Consider the following 23,965-nt stretch of genomic DNA (forward strand, 5'->3'; position numbering starts at 1 on the left):
AGTCTTCCTAAATGTCGTCGATGGAGTCCACTACTTTGGCGCACGATATTGCTCATCGCCACTGATGAATCCGTGTGGTTTTGGTTCCTTCAAAACGATTCACAGGTGTCACTCGATTATCGGTCGGCTGGGCCTCTGTGCTGCAAGTGATTAATATTTCCGATTAGAAAGTCAACGACACGACAATATAGAGGCAACATAGACAACATGACTACATACAGATGCAAAATGACTGCGTAGAAGCAGCAGGAGAGGTTTTTTACATGTCTGTGCCTGGAGTCCCATCGTCTCATTGTCCATCCACAGTGCCAGGGAATGTATGCAGTGTATTATTTGAGACAGTGTCCTACGTTGAGTGTTGTGTGTGTGTAAAACAAGGCGATGGGGGGGGGGGGGGGGTGTTTTGGATAAATTAGGTCTGTTTTTGTTTACTTTTTAGAAGCTGCCAAACTGCCCTGTGTTGTTCTTATTGCTGTCTTCTGATTATCATGTTTAGAACTATGTTGTCAATGTTGACAGGACTTTTCAGGTGGGGGACAAAAGATAAGCTTTTCTTAGGTGGGGCACGACGGGTTGCTCGAGGATTCACTGCGGTCTCAGGCAAAAGAAAACAAAATGGTTATAGGATGGTGAGGATCACTAGCTGGCTAATTCAATGATCCTATAGTCCTGCCATTGATGGGGTTGGAGGGTAGGGGGTGGGGGGCATACGTTGTTGCCATGGTGACAGGTACAGGGTTGGGGGATGTGGGTCAGCAATGACCCGAGTGTAGATAGTAATCATGCCAACTATGTCAGTGTGTAGCAGTATCTTTGTGTCGTGATACACTCTCCATCAGTGAAGGTGTAGTTTTGGTGTGTGTGTGTGTGTGTGTGTGTGCGTGCGTGCGTGCGTGTGTGCGTGTGTGCGAATTCGTCCACGTGCATCAAGTGTAAATGTGAACATGTATTAGAATGCATGAGGGGCACACAGGTCTGTGTGTGTGTATGTGAGTAAGTGTGTGTAATTTTTTTTGATATTTTTCTATTTCTGTGCTGCATCAAAGTTTTTTTGGGGTTTTTTTTTCATGTGTTTGTTGAAGTTTTAGTGAAGAGGAGGAATTCACAAGTTGTAATAATTTCCCCTTAAAAGAAGAAACAGTCCCTTGGCAAACTGTATTATTAGTTCCATTGTTGAGATATGATGTTTAAACGTTTTTTTTTTTTCTTAATGTTAATGAAAAGAGCCAAATATAAAAGTTAAAGTCAACTAATATAATTGACCTGTAGGATGCCTTGCCTGCTCATCTGAGGGATCCGGTGGAAAGAGTTACCTCTGCAGACCAGACATGGTACAGCAGCAGTCAAGAGTTTTAGAAGTAATCATGATAGTAATGCATGAATCTGTTGTATACTTCCATTATATATAGATATATTGAATACTATGTAATTCACAAGTTGATGCAGAAACTGTAAGTGGGATTTTCTGCTGCTGGGATCTTTGCCTTGTTGGAGAAAGAAAAAACAAAAAAACAAAACCTTAAAATCACAGATTTCCAGACACTGTTAGCTGAGGTGAGGATTGTTTTCTAGTACTAAAGAGTGTTTAATCGATGGTATTTACATCTTAGGATAGACCCAACTCACATAAAACAGTCAAAGAGCTGAAAACAGTATCAGTAATCGTATGAGCTGACAAAATAAGGATGTATTCCTCAGTCAGATACGTACTGATGAAAAAGTTTTATTCTACATGAATGCGAATAGAAATGTAAGCCCAGTATAATATTCATGTGTCTATGTTCCAACCCAGAAGAGTCTAAACAATGTTCAAGACAATTTGGAAAACAGTCGAAACAGCTGATTTATTTGTGAGCATGATTTTTATTTCATTTTATTTCCAGCAGTTAGTGATTTCAGACTTAAGTATTTCAAACTGAGGAGAAAAATCATATAATCTTCGGGAGTGGGCAACACCTTTGGGTGCTGGACTGGGATTGGGATTGGGTTTCAGTATTTAAAGGCGTGTTGGACGAGGCCTCATAAAGTCCTCTTCATGCGATTAAAGGACTACACTTTGTGTTTCAGCCTACAGGCTTCAAGCTGTACGCAGTGAATGTCTCTGCTGTTTCCTGAAGTGTGCAATGATTTCAGATAGATTTTTTTAACGGTCTTTATTCAGTGTAACTTTGCACATTTCTTCTTCCTGTCAGATTTTGACACTATATATTGTAATCAAGGTCAATGAGTGAATCAATGAGTGAAACTATTAAAAAGAAATTAAAAAAATTAAACTGTACAGAAATGGAAGTCGTAATCCTTGAGTTTAAATCTAACTTTTGAATTCATCATCATGTAATACATGCTTTGGTTGATGATGCTCAATAATAATGGAAGCACCAGTGTAGTCCTTTAAACATTATGGAGATGGTCGTTGCCAGTTGAGCGTGGTTGGATGAGGATTGGGGTATCAGTGGAGGTACGGTTGGGGTATTACTGGGTCGTCTGGGGTGCTGTCAGGTCAGGTTGTATAATTGTTCTCAGTGCTTCAGTCTCTTCTTCAGTCCGTGTGGTAGATGAAAATACTAATACAAGCATTCTCTGTGTTTTGTGCTCTGGCCCACGTACACTACCGTGGTATTGGTTGATTGTACAAATTCAGTATGTTATTGAAGTAAATGGATCTTGTGTGTGATGCTGTCCAGGGTCTGGTTTGTCCTGTACTACTGAAAATAATAAGAATAAAAAAATATATATATCAGTAATGATTATTTATTAACTAGAATGCACTCTGTGTTGGGAACACTTTGTTCAGCCACTCTTAAAAGGGGACAAGTTTTTTGCAGTCATGCTGTTGTTTTGTTCGACTGAGATAATGAAAAGGCTGTGATATGTAGTAACGCTGGGGCCACCAGTTGGATGGTTTCCAGCACAATACATTGCATGGATGTTCCAATATCTCTTCCCCCTATAATATCAACGCTAAAGATTAAACCCCCACATCGACCGACAAACAAGTAAGCATTGATTTTGTAACGTGCTAACCCCTTTATCATGTTTCTTCTGAGTTGTTTGACCTCTTCAGTGTAAAAATGCTGTGTACAGAGATGTGTGTCACTGTCTATTACCTGAATGTCTCTGGACTGCAGTCTGACCGTCACTCCAATAAAAAAAAGAAAAGAAAAAGAAAACAAGATTTCGACTGTTTGTTTTTTCTCTATTTTTTCCAGTGAAAATTGGTATGTTGAAACGTATGTCACACAACTTAAAAAGAACCCATAATAACTGACAGACGGGAACATCTAAAAGTTCTTCCTTTGGAGTTGGTGGAGACCAGCAGGATAATGTCAACATGGCACAATCCATCATGTGATACCAACAAGTATCTGATTGACTTCAAATGTATTCTGCAACATATTCAAGCTTTGCAAGAACTAAGCCATAAAAAATGTCCATGAGTAAAGATCATTGCTATGTCCAATCATTAACTCAGTTGTTATGAGCCTAACTTAAGGTGTATATACTAATAATAATGACATCAAATGATTTGACTCAATAATTTGGAGATGTTTTTCCAGGTCTGGAGCGGTTTTTAGTGGGAGACTGTGGACGTCCCCTCGTGTCAAATCAACAGACCGTCACTGTAACTGAAACATTTTTATTTCAGGTGAACAATTTGACAGTTATCTTACTGGCATAACCGACCTCCCAGCCCAGCAATTAGTACGCAACCTTTCGTCTTCATTTTCTCTTCTCTGTGAGGTGGAGGCCGATAATCTGAAAAAAGACATGCTGCTCAAGAAAGAAAGTTCATCAAGTCACTACTTTTCAACTGGTAGCGAGACCCTTGGACATTTTTGAAACATTCTATTTGTTGGTATTTGTGACATTTCTATCCAATGTGAAGCAAACAAGATGGTCAGTAGAGGTGACTCTGGTGATTTCAACGTACAAAATGACCTGCAAATTTTAATCTCTTCTCAATTAAGCCGGAACTTCTGCTGCTGGAGCGCATCAGTGTCAAGGTCCCACATGTTTAAAACTCAGAGAAGACTTGTCATTTCAGTTACTGTTTCGCTTCTAGAACCAGTCAGACCCTTCTCATCCAAGGTGCTAATCACTGGACATTTGCTCGTTTGGGACCAAAATCCTACTTGGACTTGGATGTTCTCCTTGCACACGTTGGCTTTTGCAATGTTTCTACTAACAGTCTTAATAAAAAATGCATTTTTGGGGTTGTCGTTTTTGTGCGTATGCGCCTACATTTGAATGTGACTGGTGTCTGATTGCCTACTTTCCATGATTGCCCTGGTGATCTGTCCAGAATAGCTGCCTTTGACCAATGCACAGGACCAAACGACGTGGACGATGGATAAACCGATAAAGATGTGACACTTTCTGAAGACAAATCATGGGGAAAATAAACAACTCAAATGAACGTGTGTGAATATAAAGAATCTCTCACAAGATGGACAAAAATGAATATTTGCAATCTCATTAACTTGGACTCGCACAAACCTTCAAACAAGAGAATGTGTGCCAATTTTGAAATGTAAGAAACTTTACCGATGTCAAATAATTGGTAATAAGATAAAGAGGCTGTTGCTACAGCATAGTGAGGGGCACACTAATGTCAAAGAATTACAAAGAATAAAGTCACATATTTAGAGTCCAGGCTAAAGACGGATTCTTAAATAAAGTGGTACACAAAAAGCACACCCATACAGACAAACACACACCAGAGAGACAAACATACAGTGCTGACAAAAACAGCTTTATTGAAGGCAGACAGACAATAGAGTGAGCTGCTGTATGGTGAACAAAGAAACTACCAACGGGCTCATTCAAACACGCATATGAGCACAATCGAACGGACACGCAACAGGACAGACGCACACACCCCGGGTGGGCCGCAGTATAGTGAGTAGTCTTAAAAATGACTCGAGAGAAAATCAGAACCACCAGCAATGTAAACTTTTCTGCTAGTCTTATTTTAGCATGATTCCACGAAAGATATGAATATTGATAACCGGTTTATGAAGTGATTGAAGTGGACAGAATGACAGAGACAGTATTGTGCAAACGGGTTAGGCAGCAGATGCTTTAACATACAAGTGCTCTCATCACAAAAATGAAAAGCATTATTCTATTCCTATCGAGTAACAAATTAATTTAACAGAAGTTGGAATCTCTCAACTGCCTTCTTTTGCACCTGCCTAAAACGTTTGCACAGCTCCGAAAAGTGAAAGACATTCAAGTTGTTCCAATAAAAGACCTGAAAGCAGTTAGCTGTGAGCAACACGAGATGTGATCAGCCAACTCACTCACACATCCAGTAGGACTTCTGAAGTACAAGACTCCCGAAACGAAGTTGACAGCTTCGCGTAAATAAATATGGTGCTAAGAAGTAGAACTGAACTTATTTGAGTTTTCCAGTCCCGCTAAACAATCATGCACACTTTACTGACTTCCATGTGTTGGTTTCTGTCAGGGCGAACGCACAATTCAAGGCAAAAATTGAAATCATGATAATTCCTCGTGTGTTAGACAGAAAAAGACTTGTTCAAGTGAAGCCTCGGATTGCTTCTCCTTTTCCATTAAATAAACTGAAAGTACAGATTACACACTGCCTGTGCCAGCTACAGATGTCCATAAAGGATGTGGGCTGAAAGACAAATTAAGATGGAAAACAAAATAAATTCTGTCTGACCTGTATGACCTTTACACAAAATGTACCAAGAGAATCTTCACCAGAATGTAAAGATTCGATAAATCAGCTTCCCGTTATGAGACGGAGGCTCCAGACTCCTCGGGGGCGTGGTCTGACACGGCGCCGTCTTTCCCAGTGATAGTTTGACAGGTTTTGTAAGAGGCGGGGGGGAGGAGGAGGAGGAGGGGGGCTAACTGATGATGCGACTGATGGACTGCAGCGAGGGGAACTCCTCGCTCTCCGTGATGTGCAGGGTCTTGTGGGAGTTGAAGTCTTTGGGGGCCAGCACCTGTCTGCATGTGGGACACACCTGGCAGTCCAGCTCAGCCGCCGTGTTGGCCGGCCCGGCCGGCGTCTGCCAGGCGTTCTTCTTGTTCTTGTTTTTCCGGCCCCCCCCGCCGCCCGACTGCCTCTCCACTGCCTTAGAGTCTCCGTGGGCAGTGAGCAGCTCCTGCTGCTTGCCCGTGTCCGGCAGGAGCACCAGCAGCTCGTTGAAGATGCGGTTGAAGTCGTCGCCGAGCAGGTCCTTACAGCTCCGGTGATACTGAGCTGCTGATATCACACCCTGGAAACGAAACGCGGATCAGATCATCTGCGAGCGCAACGGTTCGCTTCGAGTTCGTGTCCTCGCGATTGTCAAACGAATACTGACTCAGTCGTTACAGCAACTTGTCTACAAGAAAAAAGGACGTCATAAAAAGGACTTCACAATACCTGTCTGAACTGGGCAGAGTAGTTTTTAAACTGGTTGAACTTTGACTCGTCGTTGTGCAGGTACATTCTGATGGACTGAATCAGCTCCAGGTTTCTCTGCTGGAAGTCCTCAGGCACCAGGTAGCCACTGCTCGACACCTTGGGGGGCCTTAGACACACAAACACACACACACACAAGCACTCAGTGCTACAAAAGGCTCACAGCAAAGCATTTGTCAACACAGATAAACATATTGAGTGACGGCGACACTCACAGGTTGACAGCAGTGGGGGCCGGCTCCACCACATTACTGTTGAGGGGGATCCCGGTGAAGCCTGGGGGGGGTTTAGGAGGGGAGATTCCCAGGCCAGGAGGAGGAGGAGGGGACATCGTGGAAGAAGGAGCAGGAGCTGAGGCCTTCATTGGGAAACTGCTCTTGAAGCCTGAGAGACCAAAAAAAAAGGGAATTTACTTTGTAGAAGACAGCAAAAAAATCAGCGATGACACACAGGTAGTCTGACAGCAACATTGATTTCTCTTCTCTGAAAGGATCTAAGCAACAGACACTCTTTGCCTCATTCAGAGGGAAGAGGATTGAGATCAACTTTCTGCAGTTTACCTTTTGTCCAATAAAATAAAAATCAAAACTTTGTGGCACCTAACAACCAATGCCATGCCAGCTGGCAATCAATCCATCTATTCATATTCTTATGGCCGACATTAACAGCAAGCATAATAAAGTTCACAACCTTAAACAGACCACTGGGTGCAAAAAATGTCTGCTGATGATTACCTGGTGGAGGTTTCTTGGTCATGAGAGCTGGGAACTCTTCTTCTTGTTCGAGATCGGGGTCTTTTTTGGGATGAAGGGCCACCGCAGCTTTATCTTTGTTCACGGGTGGCGCCTTCTCCTCGTAGCCGTTAGCAAGTCCGCTGGTCTGAGCTGCCGTGCCAGCACCGGAGAGCGGTTTGTTCCAAGTCTTCTCGGGGACGTTTTCCTTTTGTGCCGTCGTTTCCCCGGACCCTGTGTTTGTAGCCACTGTGGGCGTGGAGGCTGATGGAGAGGGAGCAGCTGTGTTCTTCTGTTTTTTCTTCTTGTTGGCTTTCGCGGCGGTGACGTCTGTGGAGGGCGCTGGGTTGGAAAAGCTGGGTGTCACGATGGATGACTTGGATGACGGTGGGGAGGGTTTGCTGTTGCCTCCTTTAACGGTGAGTAGAGAGGAGATGTCCAACATGGTGGGCACCGAGCGGAACTCCTGCTGCGTCATTCCGCCGCTCTCGTCATCTGAAGGCGGGGGGGAGTGACTCAAAGCTACTTTCCCAGTGTCCCCGACCTTCTTTTTCCTCCGCGATGACGAGGTGCTTGAGGAGGAAAGCGGCTGAGGGCCAGAGGAGGAGGTGGAGGGGAGGGGCGGGTTCGCTCTGGAGGCGGGAGGTGGGTGAGTGACGGGTTTCGCTGCAGCGTTGTGGTGCGACCAAGCGGAGTTGGAGCCCGGTGCAGGTTTCATGGGCCGGATTCTGGAGACAAGAGCTGGGAAATCATCCTCTTGAAAGGAGGAAGTCTTTCTCGGTTGGGAAGAGTAAGCTGGAGTCATGGGCGAAGAGACCGCAGCAGTCGACAGGCTGGGGAAGTCATCCTCCTTCAGGGTTGCCGTCGCCACGACAGGAACTGGCTTGACGCTGCAGCGAGAAAAGAAACGCCACTACGAATCAAACATTATCCCACAAGCCAGAGCGTACAAGGAGAATCACTGTTCGGTGTGTTGGGGGTTACATGGGTGCAGCAGCTGCGGCTCCCAGGACAGGAAAGTCATCTTCATCCCCTGGATTGGAGCTCTTCATAGTCCTCACTGTTAAAGAGGCGACAATTAACACCTTCAAAATGAATCTGCTTCCATCCCAAACTGGAAGGATGTGCTATTAAATATGTTGCCGTTTTCTCTCTCAACCTGGGGGTTTATTTGGTGGTTTGATGTGTCCGGTTCGGTGCCGGGGCTCCTCTGGCTCGGCTCTTTCCATCCTCTCTTCTCTGGAGTGTTTGGGAGCGCTCCTCTCTTGTGCTGCTGCTCCTCTCTCCTCCTGCCTGCGCATGGCCATGGAAGCTCTGAAAGCTGCTTCCATCTGCCGGTCCTCTTCCTCTCTGCATCAAAAACAATTTGTGACATGATGAAAATGGCCAATGACTGTGGGTAGATCACATTTTAAGTGCAGCAACTAATTCACTTTAAGCAGAATGCATTTAGAAATGAATACCTGCTTTAGGTGCTCCATTACAATACTGAGACTGCACTTTAAAAGTCTGCTCATATGAAAACTATTCCAAATGACAGGACAGGGCACACTCCTTCATTGTTTTCCCTGGGTGTTGACTAGTCCAGCAATTAGTCATCTGCAAGCCTGTTTTCTTTTTTTTGTCCTGTAAAGGTTTGAGTGCTGATGAGAAGACAAGACAGCGCTCTACTCTCCAACAACGGACACCACTTATATTTCTGACATCGACTGAGAACACACAGTCAAGCTACAACTGTGATTAATGAAAAAATTAAAATAAAACATATGACAAATAAAAGAAAAATGAAAACGAAAAAGACACCACAAGGTCCTTAATTATATTCAAACTGGTTTAATATTGTAAGACTTAGAGTCTTTATAATTACAGTACATGTATTTTTTTTTTCTTGAACTTTGAGCTACATTTTATATTATCAAAGATACTCTATTATTGAAGGTTATTGTCATTACTACTGGAATTTTGTTTTTGAGTCCGAGATAAACACCCTCCCAACGAGTCACGGCAATATCTGCTGCAGCTCAAGGACACGGTAAAAATGCTGTGCCGGTCAATCCCAAAGCCGAACACTGAAACTCACCGAGAGTACCTCCAGCTCTTCTGCCCCCCCTGAGGTCTTCCTCGTCCTCCACGACTGTGTCGGGACTCCTCATAATCCTCGCCTGTTAGCATTCCTAAGCGCAGACACACACACACACACACACACGTTTCACTCATGTTAGCTGCCTCAAAAGTCCAAAAGTGTTCATGTGACTACAGAACGACCTCGTCCTGACCGACCTTCATTTCTCCTCTGTTGTCTCGGGGCGTAGTTGAACTGTAGATCGATGTGGCGGTTCTGTCGAGCCTCGGCTCGGTTCTTGCTGTGTGCTGCGGCCTTGTGGGCCTTGTAGTCGATCTCAGAGCGGAATGCGTGCGTGAACTGCTCGCTGGCACAGCGACCTTCCTCGCACAGATAGTGACTCTCTCTGAAGTGCTCACTTAGATACTGGTAATCACTGTTGACAGCAGAGGTAAAAGCAAAACAAAACAACAACACGGGACCATCTGGTTAGTGAGATATGTTGGGGAAAAAAAGAACATTACGGTGTAGACATATTAGATTCTTGCATCTATGAATGTGAGATAGCTATATAGACCTGTAGTATTCCTGAGACCCGTCAGCGTCGCAGAAATGGCAGAAGTAGTGGTCCCGGCGTAAGTGTTTAAGCAGCTCGTCATTATCAAGGTAACGGTCATCGCAGAACTTGCAGAGCGGATGGCCCCTGTGACTCGTGTCATCTGGGTCTCCACGTGCTCTGTGACGTGCCAGCTCCTTACGATTATACCACTTCCGCTCGTGGGAGAAAATCTGGTGGCAGAGGGGAAGTTTTAACATCACGGATCAAATAAAGTTGGGCAGGTGTATGAACCGTGTAAAATCGGAACAAGTCCAACAATTGGGTTCTCTGTTGAATGAACTTTACAGACCGTCAGGTGCCACAGAGTGAGCTACGAAGTCAACAGTGTACCTGTGTGTATATAGCAACACTGTGTTTGGACTGTTCAACAGCAGAAAAAAGCTCAAATATCTTCCATATCGAAGCAAAGTATATGTAGCTTCACACCAGCTAAGCTCACTTAGATCCCAGACAGCACTGACCGATGTCTTGCTTGTTTCTGATTCCATTCACAGTGTCATTACTGCATAATAACTAACATATTAGGGACATAAGGAGACCCTCACCATTGTTGTGTTCAGACGATTTAGTTACATAGTTTTTAGCAATCAGGAGTTTTGTTTACTCCAACAACTCTGAATCAAATGTTTAGAAAGAAATGAAACTGAAAGAACTGATAAATTGCAACTATTTGGAAACTCTGGACCTGATATGGTATGCCTCATTCCTACAAACAAAAGGTGTTTCTTCTGACTTGTAATGTATATGAATTTCCTGATTTCCACCCAAAATACTGAATTAACAGAGCAAAACATGGTTTGAAGAGGACTCTGATCACAAAAAGGGCAGAGATCCAGGAGGGGGGGGAAATACCTTGAGATGCTTTGTGCAGAGTTTGCAACAGAAGAGCTCATGCTGTTTCCTCATGTGCTGCTCCAGCTCCTCAAACTTGGAGAAGATCTTCGGCTCTGAACAGCGAACACATTCTGCCAACAGGAGATGCCTGATCAGAGAGGGAAGTAAACCAAAATTCAGGGGACTCATATCACTCAGAATCAGGATCAAACACAATATTTCAGTCTGCCAGAAATTAATGAAAAATACTCTGGTTGCTGAAAGTACAGGCTGCCTGTTTACAGTCCCGTAATGTTTTTGAACACAAATGTAGCTCAATGATCACATGTTCCCAACTTCTTTATGCTGACAATGAATACTGTTCATCAGATCAGGTATCACCATGTTTTGCTCTCCACTCTTTCTCCACCACCAATTGATTATCAACAAGCTCGAAACGGGGAGCCATACAGCACCTGTACTGGGAGTAGATCTTCTCATCACCAAAGTAGATGTCATGCTTCTTGTCACATGGGAACTGGTGGAAGGGCAGAGACTGAAAGGCCTCAAGCTTTTTCACGAACACCACCTGAGAAAAAGGTGACAATCACAACATGAGAACTGATGGAACGTCCCATGCCACATACAGATAAAATGCGATAAAGAAAGTATTTGATGTGTTTAATATTGCGGAGCGCATCTTAAAAAAATAACCCATTCAGCAAGGTGCAGTGTAGTAAGATCTACTGGATCACGAATCAGGACAGGCAGATTAAAGTGAGTAAAAGATTACCCAGATATAAACACCCTTTGATTCCTTCCATTGGGTTCGCTATTTTTAACTAATGGTTTGTCTTTTGAAGATGAAACAATCCACATGATGGATCTTCCACTAAACTGAGTGTGTTACAAATGCAACTCTCCCCTTCAGCAGCTTTCAGGACAGAGGGAGCCAATGGATTTCTTGCAAGAAACTAAAAGAGGACAAATACTGAGCTGGATCAGTCCCAGACAGAAGGCAGAAGGGAGTGGCGTTTTGCAACACCAGCCAACCTCACGGCTGTCAGGATGGTTAAAGTCCATAGAGTCGTCACCTGTATGCAAACCAACTGATTGGTGTAATTCAGGAGCGACAGATGGGTATCGACCTGATCTAATAATGTAAATACACAGCAAGTGTGCTGTAAAAGTCGGAGCAGCCATTAACGCTGAACTGTGTAACGTAGTTTGTCTGAGAGGCGACAGATATGACATGTGCCATTCAAGTACAGTGAACAGTCCCTCTGAATTATACGTTTGCTGTTGCATCTGGTCAATTTCACTATGTTAGTATCAGTGAATGTGCCCGTTTGATTCTTACTTGTTCACCCACGAGGATACATTGCTCCATTACTGCTATCAGCCAGTATATTAGGTAAACTGCTAATGTTAGCTACCTCGGCTAAGCTAATAAGCAGGAAAAAGTAGTCCGGCGTGTCTGATCACAATTACGCATGCTCCATTATTGGTAATAAATGCGATGCTCCCTGAGACAGTAGAATAAAATTCGGTCGTTATTAATTGCGACTGCAAAACAACGGAGACGTTCGGGCCTAGCTCGCAGCGCCGGGCTCAATCCCCGGGCCACAGTAGCAGAGTTACGGGCACCTTGTCGAGCTCCTCCCGGCAGACGGCGCAGTACTTCTGGTCGCACAGCACCCTCATCTTGGTGGAGCAGCGGTAACAAACCGGGTGGTCGCATTTTCCTAAGGCGAAGATTTCCACGTCTTGGCAGCACAGTACACAGTTCTTCTCTGCGTCCTTTGTGGTTGTGTGATCCATATTTTACGGAGAGGAAAAAGGCACAAAATCCACTTGAATACTTATTTGGGAGAGCCTCGGTCGCTGAAGTGCTTACGTAATAATGAAAGTCTGAAAACTGCGGCTGCGTCACGTAACTGTGGCTCACGCGATCCGTACAAGCTGTGGATGGACCTGCACCGATGCATCACCGGACGGGTGTGGCCCATCCCACCTGTGAGCGATCTGTGCAGACGGGCATGACAGATCCACGTGTGCGCCGTGCTATGGACCGGTGTCACTGTGCTGTGGAAAAGGCACACATGTGCCTCAGAGGCAAAACCGAACACGTCTGGATTTATAGAAAACCAAGAGATAAGAATATGTCGGACAAGCTAACTTAAAAAACATCTAATCATTAAATGACTGTGTTTGGGTAAACAGTGAAGACATTCCGAAATGACATATTGGGTATTACAATGGGACTTATGAATGAATCAATGCTTGAAATAGCGTTTTTGTTGAACGAGGCTGATTTGAATTCAGTATTTTAAAGTTTAACATCTTCCAGACATTGAATTTAAACCCATTTTAAATTCAGATTAACACCCTAGTATCCAGTCTCAACCTGCTCCCTTTTATATAATTTAGTAAGGCATTTTGGACTAATAATTGTAATTTTCTGTGATAATTGTGAATGTCTTTCAGGATATGTACTCAACCATTTTATTTTCCTGATTTTAAACAGAATGCAGCTTCTGTGAGCCTCATAAGTACTAACTTTCTGTGTTGGTCTGAGATATTATGTTTCATCAGAGACCTAACTTAGAGAGACATGAGTGTCCAACACTCTGTTGGATATTTCTTTCATCCACGTTAAAACTAATAAAGATAACTCAGCCCTGTGGAAAACAGCCCAGAATGATTTCAAAGAACATTGTTTTATATTCAAATGGATTTCCCAACTGCAACACAAACATAGGGTTTAAAGGAAAAACAAGACATCACAATCAGTATAGTAGGTGGCATATGTTCCACCTTGATCCAGTTTGTATTACTGTCATAATTGTATGTAATAATCAACATTACAGTTTAAAATGGTTTGAAGAAAGTGGGTCATTTCTGGGAAGTTTATAGTCTCATCACAGTGTCTGTGTTTTTATTTGAAGTACAATACAAGTACAATTTAAACAGTTCATTTGTGCTTCAGTGAGCGTGCCAGTGTCGGTGGTTGTGAAGAGTCTCACGAACTAGCGTTTCTTGAAATGACTGTTGCTCAGTCCCATGACTTTGAAGGTGCAGCTGGCAATCTTCTCGTAGAGAAGAAACATGAGGGCGGCAGTGAGCACGGTCTGGAGCAGCTTGGCCTCCAGGCCTTTAAACAGACCCAGCATGCCATACTTCCTGCAGCACAGAAACGGGGGGTGGGAGAACAGTAAAGCCACATTAAATGGTGTAAATAAAAGCTTGCTCACATGTACAATAGTAAGAAAAAGTATTTGAAGCAGTTAAAATGTCCAGATTCTAGAAAAATTCTGTTTTTATAGTGACCCAAGTGAGAGCCTCGACCTGAAACCAATAGCTACTGGAAGGAATAGTTTATTATTAATTCAGCCAAGTGCTGGTTTCCCACCAGCATTATACATGTTTAATGATAATGATATTATTGTCTTAATGTGTTGGTCGAATTTCAGAATCGAGACAATAGTTACCCCCAGATTTATGGCTTGATTTGAGGTCTTAAAAAATACAGAGTTAACATGCATGCTGACCTTTAACCTTTCTTCTTTGGAGCTAAAAACAATTCCCACTTTTTTCTGGGTTAAATTGTAAAAGGTTCTGACAAATTCACTCATTTCATTTCTGCACTTCCTCAGCAAGTATTAGGGGCTGTTTCATCATTCATGGGCACTGATGTATGGAGCTGTGTCTCATCTGCATAATTATGATAGATGACATAATGCTTCATGATCAGAGCCAGAGGGAGTATGTAGATAAAATAAAATATAATAAAAGAAGCTAAAGAATGGATCCTTAAAAAACCCACAAGTGATTTTTATATGCTCAGGTTCATTATTACATATTGACACAGAATATTCCACATCTTGCAAGTAAGATTAAAACCGTTTACTGCAGTTCCAGAATTTTCGCAGCCATTGCTTGAGTATGCCAAGCAGAGTGCTGTTTTCAACTGTGACCAAAGCAACACTAAGATCCAGTCGCACCAAAAACTGAAGCGCTCCGCGTGTCACTGCTCACTTAAATGTCATTCAGCACTTTAATGAGTGCAGTTTCGGTACTGTGGTTTGAAATAAATCCAGACTGAAATATCATGAAGTATTTGTTTTGCCCAGTAATAGCATCAAGTTGTATAAAAACTACCTTTTCAATAATCTTACCTCAGAAACGCCAGTTTGATAAGGGCTTAGAGCTAAACCGTTAAAAACACCTTTCAAAAAGGTTGTGGATGTGCTTAAGGATGTCACCTGGTTAAATAAAGATTAAATTAAAAAGTTCACTAGAGCTGTACAGTCGAAAGCAGAAAATGAGGGAATCCCAAAGTTCACATATTTTGTTACTGCCACCATACATGGTGCATTATGTGTAGACAAAGAAAAGCATGAGACATAGCGTATGATGGATGTACTGAAGAATAACTTCTCAATGTGTTTTTACGATGGTAATTTAAGCTGGGCTGTGAGGTTATTTTAGGCCATCCCCATGTGACTAGATAGACCGACTATGCCTTCAGCAAAGACTTCCCATATACATTACTTGAGAACTGCTGTGTGTCTACTATACATATGTATGTGTGTGTATGAGGATCCACATGAAAGCTGCACATGTGGTTTCTGTGTATGTAAACCACCCACCTCGCCCTGCTGGCCAGAAGACACTTAATAGTCCTCAGGCTGGAGAGCAGCCTGGATTTCTCTGTTGATCTGTTGAACTGTCCAAACTTGGAAAAATGTACAAAAAAATAAATAAATCAAGCAATTAATATCATCAATATATCAGTTAAATTAATAAATAAAATGATAAGCAAATATACGACAGATTGCACAGACTTAAACACAATACGTACCCTAAGAATAGACTGTATAGTCTGTAGAGGGTATGTGACAGTAGTGGCAACTGCTTTGGCAACAGCACCAATCATGAAGACCTCCAATGACGACAGCTTCAGAAAGGAAGAAGGAAACAAAGACGCTCATCTATTGAATTTACACGGTTTGAATTTCACTTAATAACAGTGAAAGTGACTTGGAAGCAATACTGTGCTCTCTCACTGTGACATTTTTGGGAACGTCCAGTGGATGAATTTCAAAAAGCAAGTGGTGTGAAAAGGAGCAGGAGCACATGCCGAGTTTGACCTCTGACCTCCACTTCAGCCACACACCAAAGTCATGTGAACAGATTTACCAAGTGTCTGCATATCAAGCGTCTCTTCATCCAGATAATGTGTCTGTGTGTTCATACTCCTCCCTCAGTTGGATCTTTCACACTCACTTCTCTGGGAACTCCTCTCCTGAGCTGCCTCTTCAGACCTTCATAAATCATGAACTGGATGGCAGGGTTCAACACCAGCAGCAGTGATGGGAAGGTCCCATTCCAGAGTGCTCCCACACCCTCATCTCGGCTGATCTGCGCAAAGGCATCTGCAAAAAAAGAGAAAACTATTTTATGATGTGTCCAAAAGCACTCAGCAGTGTCCACAAACACTTATGTGAATGAATATGGATCAAAATGTGTGCGGGGGGAAAAAAACAACAAAAAAACGGGTTTAGACACTGTCTGTTTACCGAAAATGCCAGAGTAGTTGGTGGGCTGGATGTCTAAATTCCGGAAAGTTGAGCCCTGAAGCTTCAGTCTGGTATTAACGACCCACAATGGGGTGGTGGTTAGTACATTTACCACACCTGGAAAGACAAGGATGCAAATTCAAGACGTTAAAACCAGCAGTGTTAACAAAACACGGTGGCAGCGGATGTAAAAAATTATTTTTGACACAGACAAAACCCGATAGGGATCTCAAATCTGAAATTCATAGGTGATTTTTAATCTTTTTTTTTTTTTTTTTGACACAAAACAAAATAAGGACCACCTCACCTGCAGCAATGCCAGTGATCAAGTCAGTTGTCGGTTTAGACTGTTTTCCTTTTAACCAGCTCGCCTTGAAGCAGTGGAAGCAGTAGAAGTAAACAAAGTTGGAACAGCAAAGGCTGCAGATGACTGGGAACCAACCTCGGTAGGGTGCAAGTCTGCAATGACATCAACAAACACTTCCTTTTTAACAAGAAGAAACCTTTGCAGAATCAGGCTCGGAGGTGGGGACTTTCTGCACTGGTTTTGGTTCGAGAATAGAAAGAGGGAGGAGAGGGCAGAAATGAAAGCAAGAGCACAGACTCCAGGAGACAGAATGAGAGTGTCAGTGACATGCAATAGTCAAACATCCCTGTAAGAAGAGTGAGGAAAGAAAGAAGCTCAGTGCAGTAAAGGTCTCCCAGCAGTCTAAACCTATAGCAGCTTCAGTAGAAAATGGTCCAGGGTGGACTGAAACAACCCGAACTTTAGGCTTTATTCAAGAGAAAAGTTTTAACTCCACAAACAAAAACACATGGGAGTAAAATAAACATTTTGCCAGGAAAGTAAACAACTCAGATGAATTCACTCACAGTCCTTCCTCGTCAATAATTTCTGCCAAAATGGCTAGAGTTGATTTGGCTTTCCTGTTTTCATCCACTGAAAAGTAGCAAAAAGAGAAATCATGGTAAGAAAGTACCTCACACTAATTGCTATAATAATCCCATGGAATTTCAGCTATTACCTTGTAGACGTAGTCTGGCAGTGTCCAGAGGGAAGAATACTGTCATTGCAGTCACACTTCCCTAATAAAAATGAATGAAACAAGCTGGCTTAGTTTTCCAAGAAGCAAAGAAAGAATACATCTCAAACTAAATGCGAATAAAAAAATAAGAACAATACAAAATAAAGCAAGCAGTCACAAGATAAAACACAATTTAGTTGTGAAGATATTTCCGGCGTGAAAATACACAATCTTACACAATCTGGCATATGTAGTAGATTATATATAATATTGAGCATATTGTCGAATATAAAGGTAAATAAATAATTCAACTTTGGCAACAATTTGCAGCATCAGTGCTTAAATCAATTATGTCCTGGTGATTTTACGTGTATGTGCACTATCAGATAGATTAAAGAGAGCCACAACAGGCAAACAGACGCTAACTTACCGCAGCTCCTGATACAGCATGAACCAAACTCTCGTACGAGAAAACCTCGAAAGCCATTGTCAGCCACAGTCGTAGGTTAATTTGAATCCGTACAAGCTGTCTCTGGACTTCAGCGATTCCTGTTTAGAACTAAACGCTTCTTCTTCTGCCACTCAGCGCTCATTACTCTGACCTCACATCCGGGTTGGAAGGGCAAGAGCATTGTGGGTAATGGAGTTTTCCATGATGACAGTCGTACTCATTCTCATTTACACGCAAAATGTTTTGTGCCTGCTAAATCGAACCGAGCATAACCTAAATTGAATAGAATAAAAACAAAAGTTTAAAAAAATTCGCATCGATTCCGCTTGAACATTTTCAATGACTACAGTTGATAAACATGTTGGCTCTATTCAATATCAGCTTCTTTTTTTTGCTTTTATTGTAGTTTTTGGTGTGTTTAACCAACTGAATATATTGAGTTTGCTTGTTGTTTCTAAGACCTGTCCTAATGTAAGGTGACATTCAAAGCCTCGAAAGACAACTATAAATAATGTATTATTATTCGTCTTATTATACCGTCAACATTTTACTTCTGTGTCCATCAGGATATTTGAAACCTATATAAAATGGCCATGAACATGAAAAACACCAAGGACTGAGTTGGAATTTTATTTAATAGACAGAGTATGTTAAATAGCAAAATATATGCTTTGAATGAAGGATTCAATGTGCAGATGTATCATGCAGCCTTGGTCACACAACACGGGGTTGCCAACATTTTATTTAAACAATACTCAACCACAGTAGCTTGAATCAGATGCAATTATGTGATCATTATTAATCCAAATTTGTTTGACCAAATTTAAATCTAGTTACAAATAAATTAAATTAAAATACCAATGGGAAAGGGACAGGGTGACCGTGTATGTTTCTTCTACTCATCAACACCTTGATAAAGGCACTTAATTCACAGCTGTTGCAGGTGGCAGCACTAACAAGCAATAAACAAGAGTTGCCATAGTTGGATGAAGCTTACAGAATAGGGCATTTAGAACCTATTCAATGTCACAATGCTCCTTTGAGAGGAAATTCATGTTTTCATCTTCTTTGTGTGTGTGACTTTAGATGTAATGCAGAGGTCGATGCAGGAAGTGCATTCTCAACATGGTGTTTATGAGTAGAGAGCTAAAACACATTCAAATGAGGAATGAGCGTAAAGCCATCAGTCTCCAGCCCATTCACTCAGCCACTCCTGGCACTGCCTCCTCTGCTCCTCACTCTCCTGATTAATCTTTTGCTTCTTGCTACATTTCTTCCTGTACTCTCTCTTTACTTTCTCTTGCTCTTCCTCTTTAATCTTCCTTTCTTGTTCCGCTCGGCTTTCCAGCAGGGCCTCAACAGTGGAAGTCAGTGTCCGTAACGAGTCCTGGGGAAGCCACTTGGGGTCTGATGGTGGCACAAAGGGGTCCTCCGAGGAAACAAGGAGGGGTTGTGGTTCCAGGGGAATGTAGAGAAGGTGGGCATGCAGCATCATGCGATAAGGGCCATCGTCTGTTCCTGAGCTGTAGGTGAAATCTCCGACAATAGGGTGGTTTATCGCACTGCAGTGGACTCTTAACTGGTGGGTTCGACCTTAAAGCCAGATAAAGAAGGACGAGAAAGAGTTTATACAGTTGTGTCCCAAACATTTGATAAAACAGATTTTTTATAAAGTAAAGTGACAATATAATAGTGACCGGTGCCTTTTATTTAATTTTTTTATTTTCTCACCAACATCAGCAATCAAGATCAAATGATGTGTAAAGAGCAAAATACTTGAAAGATTCAACATAATCTATAAGAATTTGCATTCTATTTGCAAACTTTAAACAGGAGTTAACTCAAGAAATCTAGTGAAGGGAAAACATTTCACGTTTGTTGCACTCAAATATGCACTTTTAATCCTTGCTTGTACAAAAACACAAGGCTAATTTCACTTGCATGACAAAAACCAGGTGAGTGTAGTTACCCGTGAGTGGCAGCAGCAGCGCCTTCGTTACAGGATCGCCATCATAGAAGCCATACTCCAGAACCATCAGCTCTGTTTGGCAAGGCTTGGAATTCTCACATCCTGAAAAGGGAAGAATGAAGAAAGGTCAATAACACAATTACAAACCATTGAATTGAAGTGGGTTATGTTCTTTTAAATAAACAACAAAAAAAAAACGCATGTATTGAAGAGGTTCTTAAGTTAAAGATCAGGATCCAATCATTCAAAACAGCAAGTTAACAAAAGATAACCAAGCAGGTTTATTTACCTTCTGTTCCCTCAATACACATCATATGTGTTTTTCCCTCTGTAGAGTTCTTGCCAATGGCAAAGTCCAGAGTTTGGGTCTCTTTTTCAACCCACCCACGCAACTACAAAATAAAAGGTATATTAGAACAATTTAAACTTAAATGGAATACTCAATAAAGGGTGTCAGGAAGATCATTCAGAAATCTTTTCGGTGCATAGTTCCATACCAAAGCAAGGTAGGCTTTGGTAACAGTACGGTCCTTAAAGCAGCGGTAAGCTTGGCCAGCAGCAGCCTTGTTGAGGGCGACACAAAGAGCTCCACTGGTAGAGAAATCCAACTGATGACAAAACCTGATGAAGGAGAATGAAAGTTCGAGAACACCTTTCCTCTTTTGAGAACGCTGCACATAAGGACTTCACTATTTATATCACGTGAGACTCACCTAAATCCATAGTAGGTGCTTGTGTCCACTAGCTGAGGGAACCGATGACGGAGCTGAGCCTGTACGGTGAGTTTCTCGTACCACATCTTGCTGTCGATGCGAATATCCCAGTGTTTGTCCACCACGATGAAGTTATCATTCTGGTACAGCACACGCAAGTTTTCCAAACTTGCAGGCTCTGTGGTCATGATGGCACCGATCAGCTGATACAACACGTACAGGCCTGCGTGAAAAGGATTAGTGTCATTGTATTTCACAGAGGACATTTATGCAATATTAAGTTGATATTTCAAGTACTTTAAATATTGACGACGTTAAAATCTTTGCAGTGGATTTATAACTCAATAGGATCATTTACCTGATATCAAGAGAAAAAAATAACTGGGAAGACAGAAATAACATGAGTAGCTTCTCAATGTGGTAGTGGAAGTAAAATTTCTGACTTGCAGATTATTGTCTGCATATACATTTTATTTTTTTATTAGGTATTTGATGAAACATGATTCTGATAAATTTGTACACCCTGTTTTAATTTATTTCTTTGAAAAGCACTGTGAATTGCCTTGTGTCAGAATAGTGCCATAGAAATAAATTTGCCTTTCCTTAACATGTGGGCTTTTTATAAAGCTTGTCATAATAATCATAATCATAATCATAATAATAATAATAATAACAACAGAGTGTAAAATGTTGTGATTTTTCACCCTAATCGACTGATGAAGTGACCCAAGATTAAAAACTATATCCTAGTTGACATTAGTTTTCTGAAGAGAATTTCAAACCAATAAATTAGATCACACACCGAAACAGAACCCAGTGAAATGTGGTAATAAAAGTGCTTAATGTGAAGAAATGAAATGATGCATTAGACAGAGCAGATAGCAGTCGCAGAAGAACACATATCTGGCTATTTAGTCCACAATGCATCACAAAAGCTAAATGCTTTACTTTTTTCAAACAGGTGTCTTTTGTGGTCTGACATCGCTCCATAAATCACTGTTTATTGAATCAGCACCACTGCTCTGCGAACGAACTCAATATAACCATCGTGCATTAAACTGTTTTAATTTAAACGGCATAATACCACATACTTTAAAAAATGCGGATAATCTTACCACAAACAATGAGGAGAGGCTTTATGACGATTCAACGGTTGTAAACAAACCTCCGGTGACAGTGGATTGTGGACTGCCCATGCGCAAGTTTACTCCTCTTTGCTCTTTTGTGCACTTTAACCCTAAACTGAACCAGTGTACAGCGCCATCACCTGCCCTGGAGGACAAACTCCAGCGAAAATTAATCACGGCAGATGGAAGACAAACGTATTTATGTGAGATGAGATGAGTTAAATAAATACATGTTTTCTATACTGATAACTGAAACAACTTTAGATTATAGATTTACATTTTGCAAAGCTGCAAGTCTTAGATTTTTTTTGTCAAATACATATAAATAAATGAAAATGAAAGCTGCAAGCAAGCGTTGAACGGGTCCTCGCGCGCCCACTCACGCTGGATCATGACGCATATTGCGTTCGGTGCGCATCCGAGTGCGCTGGAAATGTGGGCTAACTATTGTATCCAAGCATCAAAAATATAGAATTCTAAGTCTCCAAAGTGATCCAACATGTAGTTCTATCTCTGGTCCTGGACGGGTCTACCTATTGTTTCCTCTGGTCCTGGTCTGCCTTGCCTTGTGCATCGGGTTGCAAAAAGTCTGTGGAAAAATGGAATCGTCTAGTACGTATTTGCAAACAAAAGTACGCGTCCCATATTGAGCTGAAAAGAGACGCACTTTGTCCCGTAAAACCGTGAGAATAAAAAATGGTCTGTAAAATGTCAATGGAATTTATGACAAACAGGGTGTTTTGTATCAAAACTTACGGTAAACTTATTCCGCTGCCTCTGACCAATGACCAATGAGCTGACAGCATACTCACTCACTAGTATGACAATAAAAGTTCTAACAATTATTTCAATCCGGATCAGAATGTACCAAATCGTGAAGATTGCTCTTTTTTTTTTTTTTAGATATCTTGTTAACAGACAAATAAACGCAGATGATTTTATAACCTCCTTGGGGGAGGTAAAAATGACAAGTATGAAAAAATACCAAAGATGAGCTGATTCATAATCTTTTGTGGATTATCACAATTCTATAGCAGCCTATAACCTGCATCACAGACTTAATGAGTTTGTCATCGAGCAGAAGGGTGGAGGTCAATTGCGTTTGTGTCATTCAAACATCGTTCCAGGTCAGTCACGCAAGACTTCAATGCAAATAATCCGTCACCTTGACCTTATGCATACACTTTTCTGGCTGACGCCACTGTAAATGCAGTATGGTGAGCATGTGGTATAGAAGACAACCAAGCTCCCAGTTTTGTTTATATCTACATTTGAAAACAAATATTTTATATATTGTACGATTTGCAAAAAAAAACAAACATGTTAAGGGCGTATTCTGCCCTCATCTATAGTTCGCTGGGATTGGTTCCAGTGCCACATGACCCTGAACAGGATTGAGCAGTATAAAAGAAGGAGGGCTGAATAGATTTATAAATGTTTTGATAATTTACTGATGCATAAGGTGCTGCAGAATGACCACGATGATGAAACTGGTCAGTCCTGCAGGAGTTTCAGGAAGTAAAGTGGCTGCCATTCTTAGAGGATATTAACAAATATTTGGGGTTTCAATGTGGACCATTCAACCAGCCAAGATAAAGAGTGCTGATCACGCCTTTGGCTATAAATTTAGATTACAAATCATTGATTGATTTTAAGGTGATGAACTCGAAAAGAAAATGAACAATTGAAATCAAGATTGTCCGACGACTTTGAAATAGCTGCCGCTGACAATAAAAAATCAGAACGTCCAGTGCCAATATCAAAAGCTGTCCAAATGTCTACTTGGACTTTTCTGAACCATTCCAACAACATTATCTGTTCTGAACAGTCATTACAGAACAGATTTATCTGTTAGAAATCTTAACCCACCCCCATAAGTTAAAGTACTGTGCTCAAACAAGGTGACTGAATGAACCAGAGTCTGTCTCTCAGTAATCCATCAATCCCACAGCCAGGTGCCATAAGAGGATGAAATCATTTCTATAATTATTTTCTATTGTTGGTTATTGCTACGTAACATTTCAGAGAAAATCATCCCACAATACTGAGTGACAGATTGGTGCATAACCTTTTTATTTATTTATTTATTTATTTTAAATTCTGGAACGAACACACACGCCTGCACCGATTCAGACACACGTGCGTACAGACGCTCACTGAGGAAGTCACAGATGTTTCTAGTCAGATGACAAAGAGAGAAGACAGACAGCAAAGAGGATGTAGTGTTTGTCTTTGGTCAGAAATTGGATGTTTCATTGAATTACAATTGCAGATAAACAGATATCTGTTTTCTTCCTTCTTCTTCTTTTTTTAAAGGGATCAGTGAATGAATTTGCTTATGGAATTTTATGTTTGTTTGGATGTTGCTCATTCAATGCTCCATCCACACCAACTTTCTCCTTAGATTTGTACCTTCACAATTGGTACTGAA

The 23,965-nt window shown here is 41.6% G+C and overlaps 3 protein-coding genes across 3 annotated transcripts; all 3 read right to left on the reverse strand.

Moving 5' to 3' along the window:
• Positions 1 to 4,746: 4,746 nt before the first annotated feature.
• znf598 (zinc finger protein 598) lies at positions 4,747 to 12,550 on the reverse strand. The gene is made up of 12 exons (XM_080511031.1): positions 12,315 to 12,550; positions 11,144 to 11,256; positions 10,707 to 10,836; positions 9,813 to 10,024; positions 9,454 to 9,671; positions 9,254 to 9,347; positions 8,333 to 8,523; positions 8,158 to 8,233; positions 7,177 to 8,063; positions 6,658 to 6,826; positions 6,404 to 6,551; positions 4,747 to 6,254 (listed from the first exon to the last, which is right to left on the reverse strand). Exons 1-12 carry the CDS (start codon positions 12,486 to 12,488, stop codon positions 5,880 to 5,882), a joined length of 2,787 nt encoding a protein of 928 aa, XP_080367157.1. The 5' UTR covers positions 12,489 to 12,550; the 3' UTR covers positions 4,747 to 5,879.
• Positions 12,551 to 13,576: 1,026 nt separating this feature from the next.
• On the reverse strand, positions 13,577 to 17,844 carry slc25a17 (solute carrier family 25 member 17). Its single transcript, XM_080512226.1, has 9 exons — positions 17,705 to 17,844; positions 17,275 to 17,335; positions 17,123 to 17,189; positions 16,557 to 16,708; positions 16,250 to 16,366; positions 15,957 to 16,105; positions 15,532 to 15,627; positions 15,320 to 15,405; positions 13,577 to 13,850 (listed from the first exon to the last, which is right to left on the reverse strand). The coding sequence occupies exons 1-9, from the start codon at positions 17,759 to 17,761 to the stop codon at positions 13,697 to 13,699; spliced, it is 939 nt and encodes a 312-aa protein (XP_080368352.1). The 5' UTR covers positions 17,762 to 17,844; the 3' UTR covers positions 13,577 to 13,696.
• Positions 17,845 to 18,421: 577 nt separating this feature from the next.
• rpusd1 (RNA pseudouridine synthase domain containing 1) lies at positions 18,422 to 21,615 on the reverse strand. The gene is made up of 6 exons (XM_080512031.1): positions 21,523 to 21,615; positions 20,408 to 20,630; positions 20,192 to 20,315; positions 19,984 to 20,086; positions 19,695 to 19,796; positions 18,422 to 19,318 (listed from the first exon to the last, which is right to left on the reverse strand). The coding sequence occupies exons 2-6, from the start codon at positions 20,593 to 20,595 to the stop codon at positions 18,909 to 18,911; spliced, it is 927 nt and encodes a 308-aa protein (XP_080368157.1). The 5' UTR covers positions 20,596 to 20,630; positions 21,523 to 21,615; the 3' UTR covers positions 18,422 to 18,908.
• Between the last annotated feature and the right edge of the window lie 2,350 nt (positions 21,616 to 23,965).

This window comes from Blennius ocellaris, assembly GCF_963422515.1.
Source record: "Blennius ocellaris genome assembly, chromosome: 16".
In the NCBI taxonomy this organism is placed as follows: domain Eukaryota; kingdom Metazoa; phylum Chordata; class Actinopteri; order Blenniiformes; family Blenniidae; genus Blennius; species Blennius ocellaris.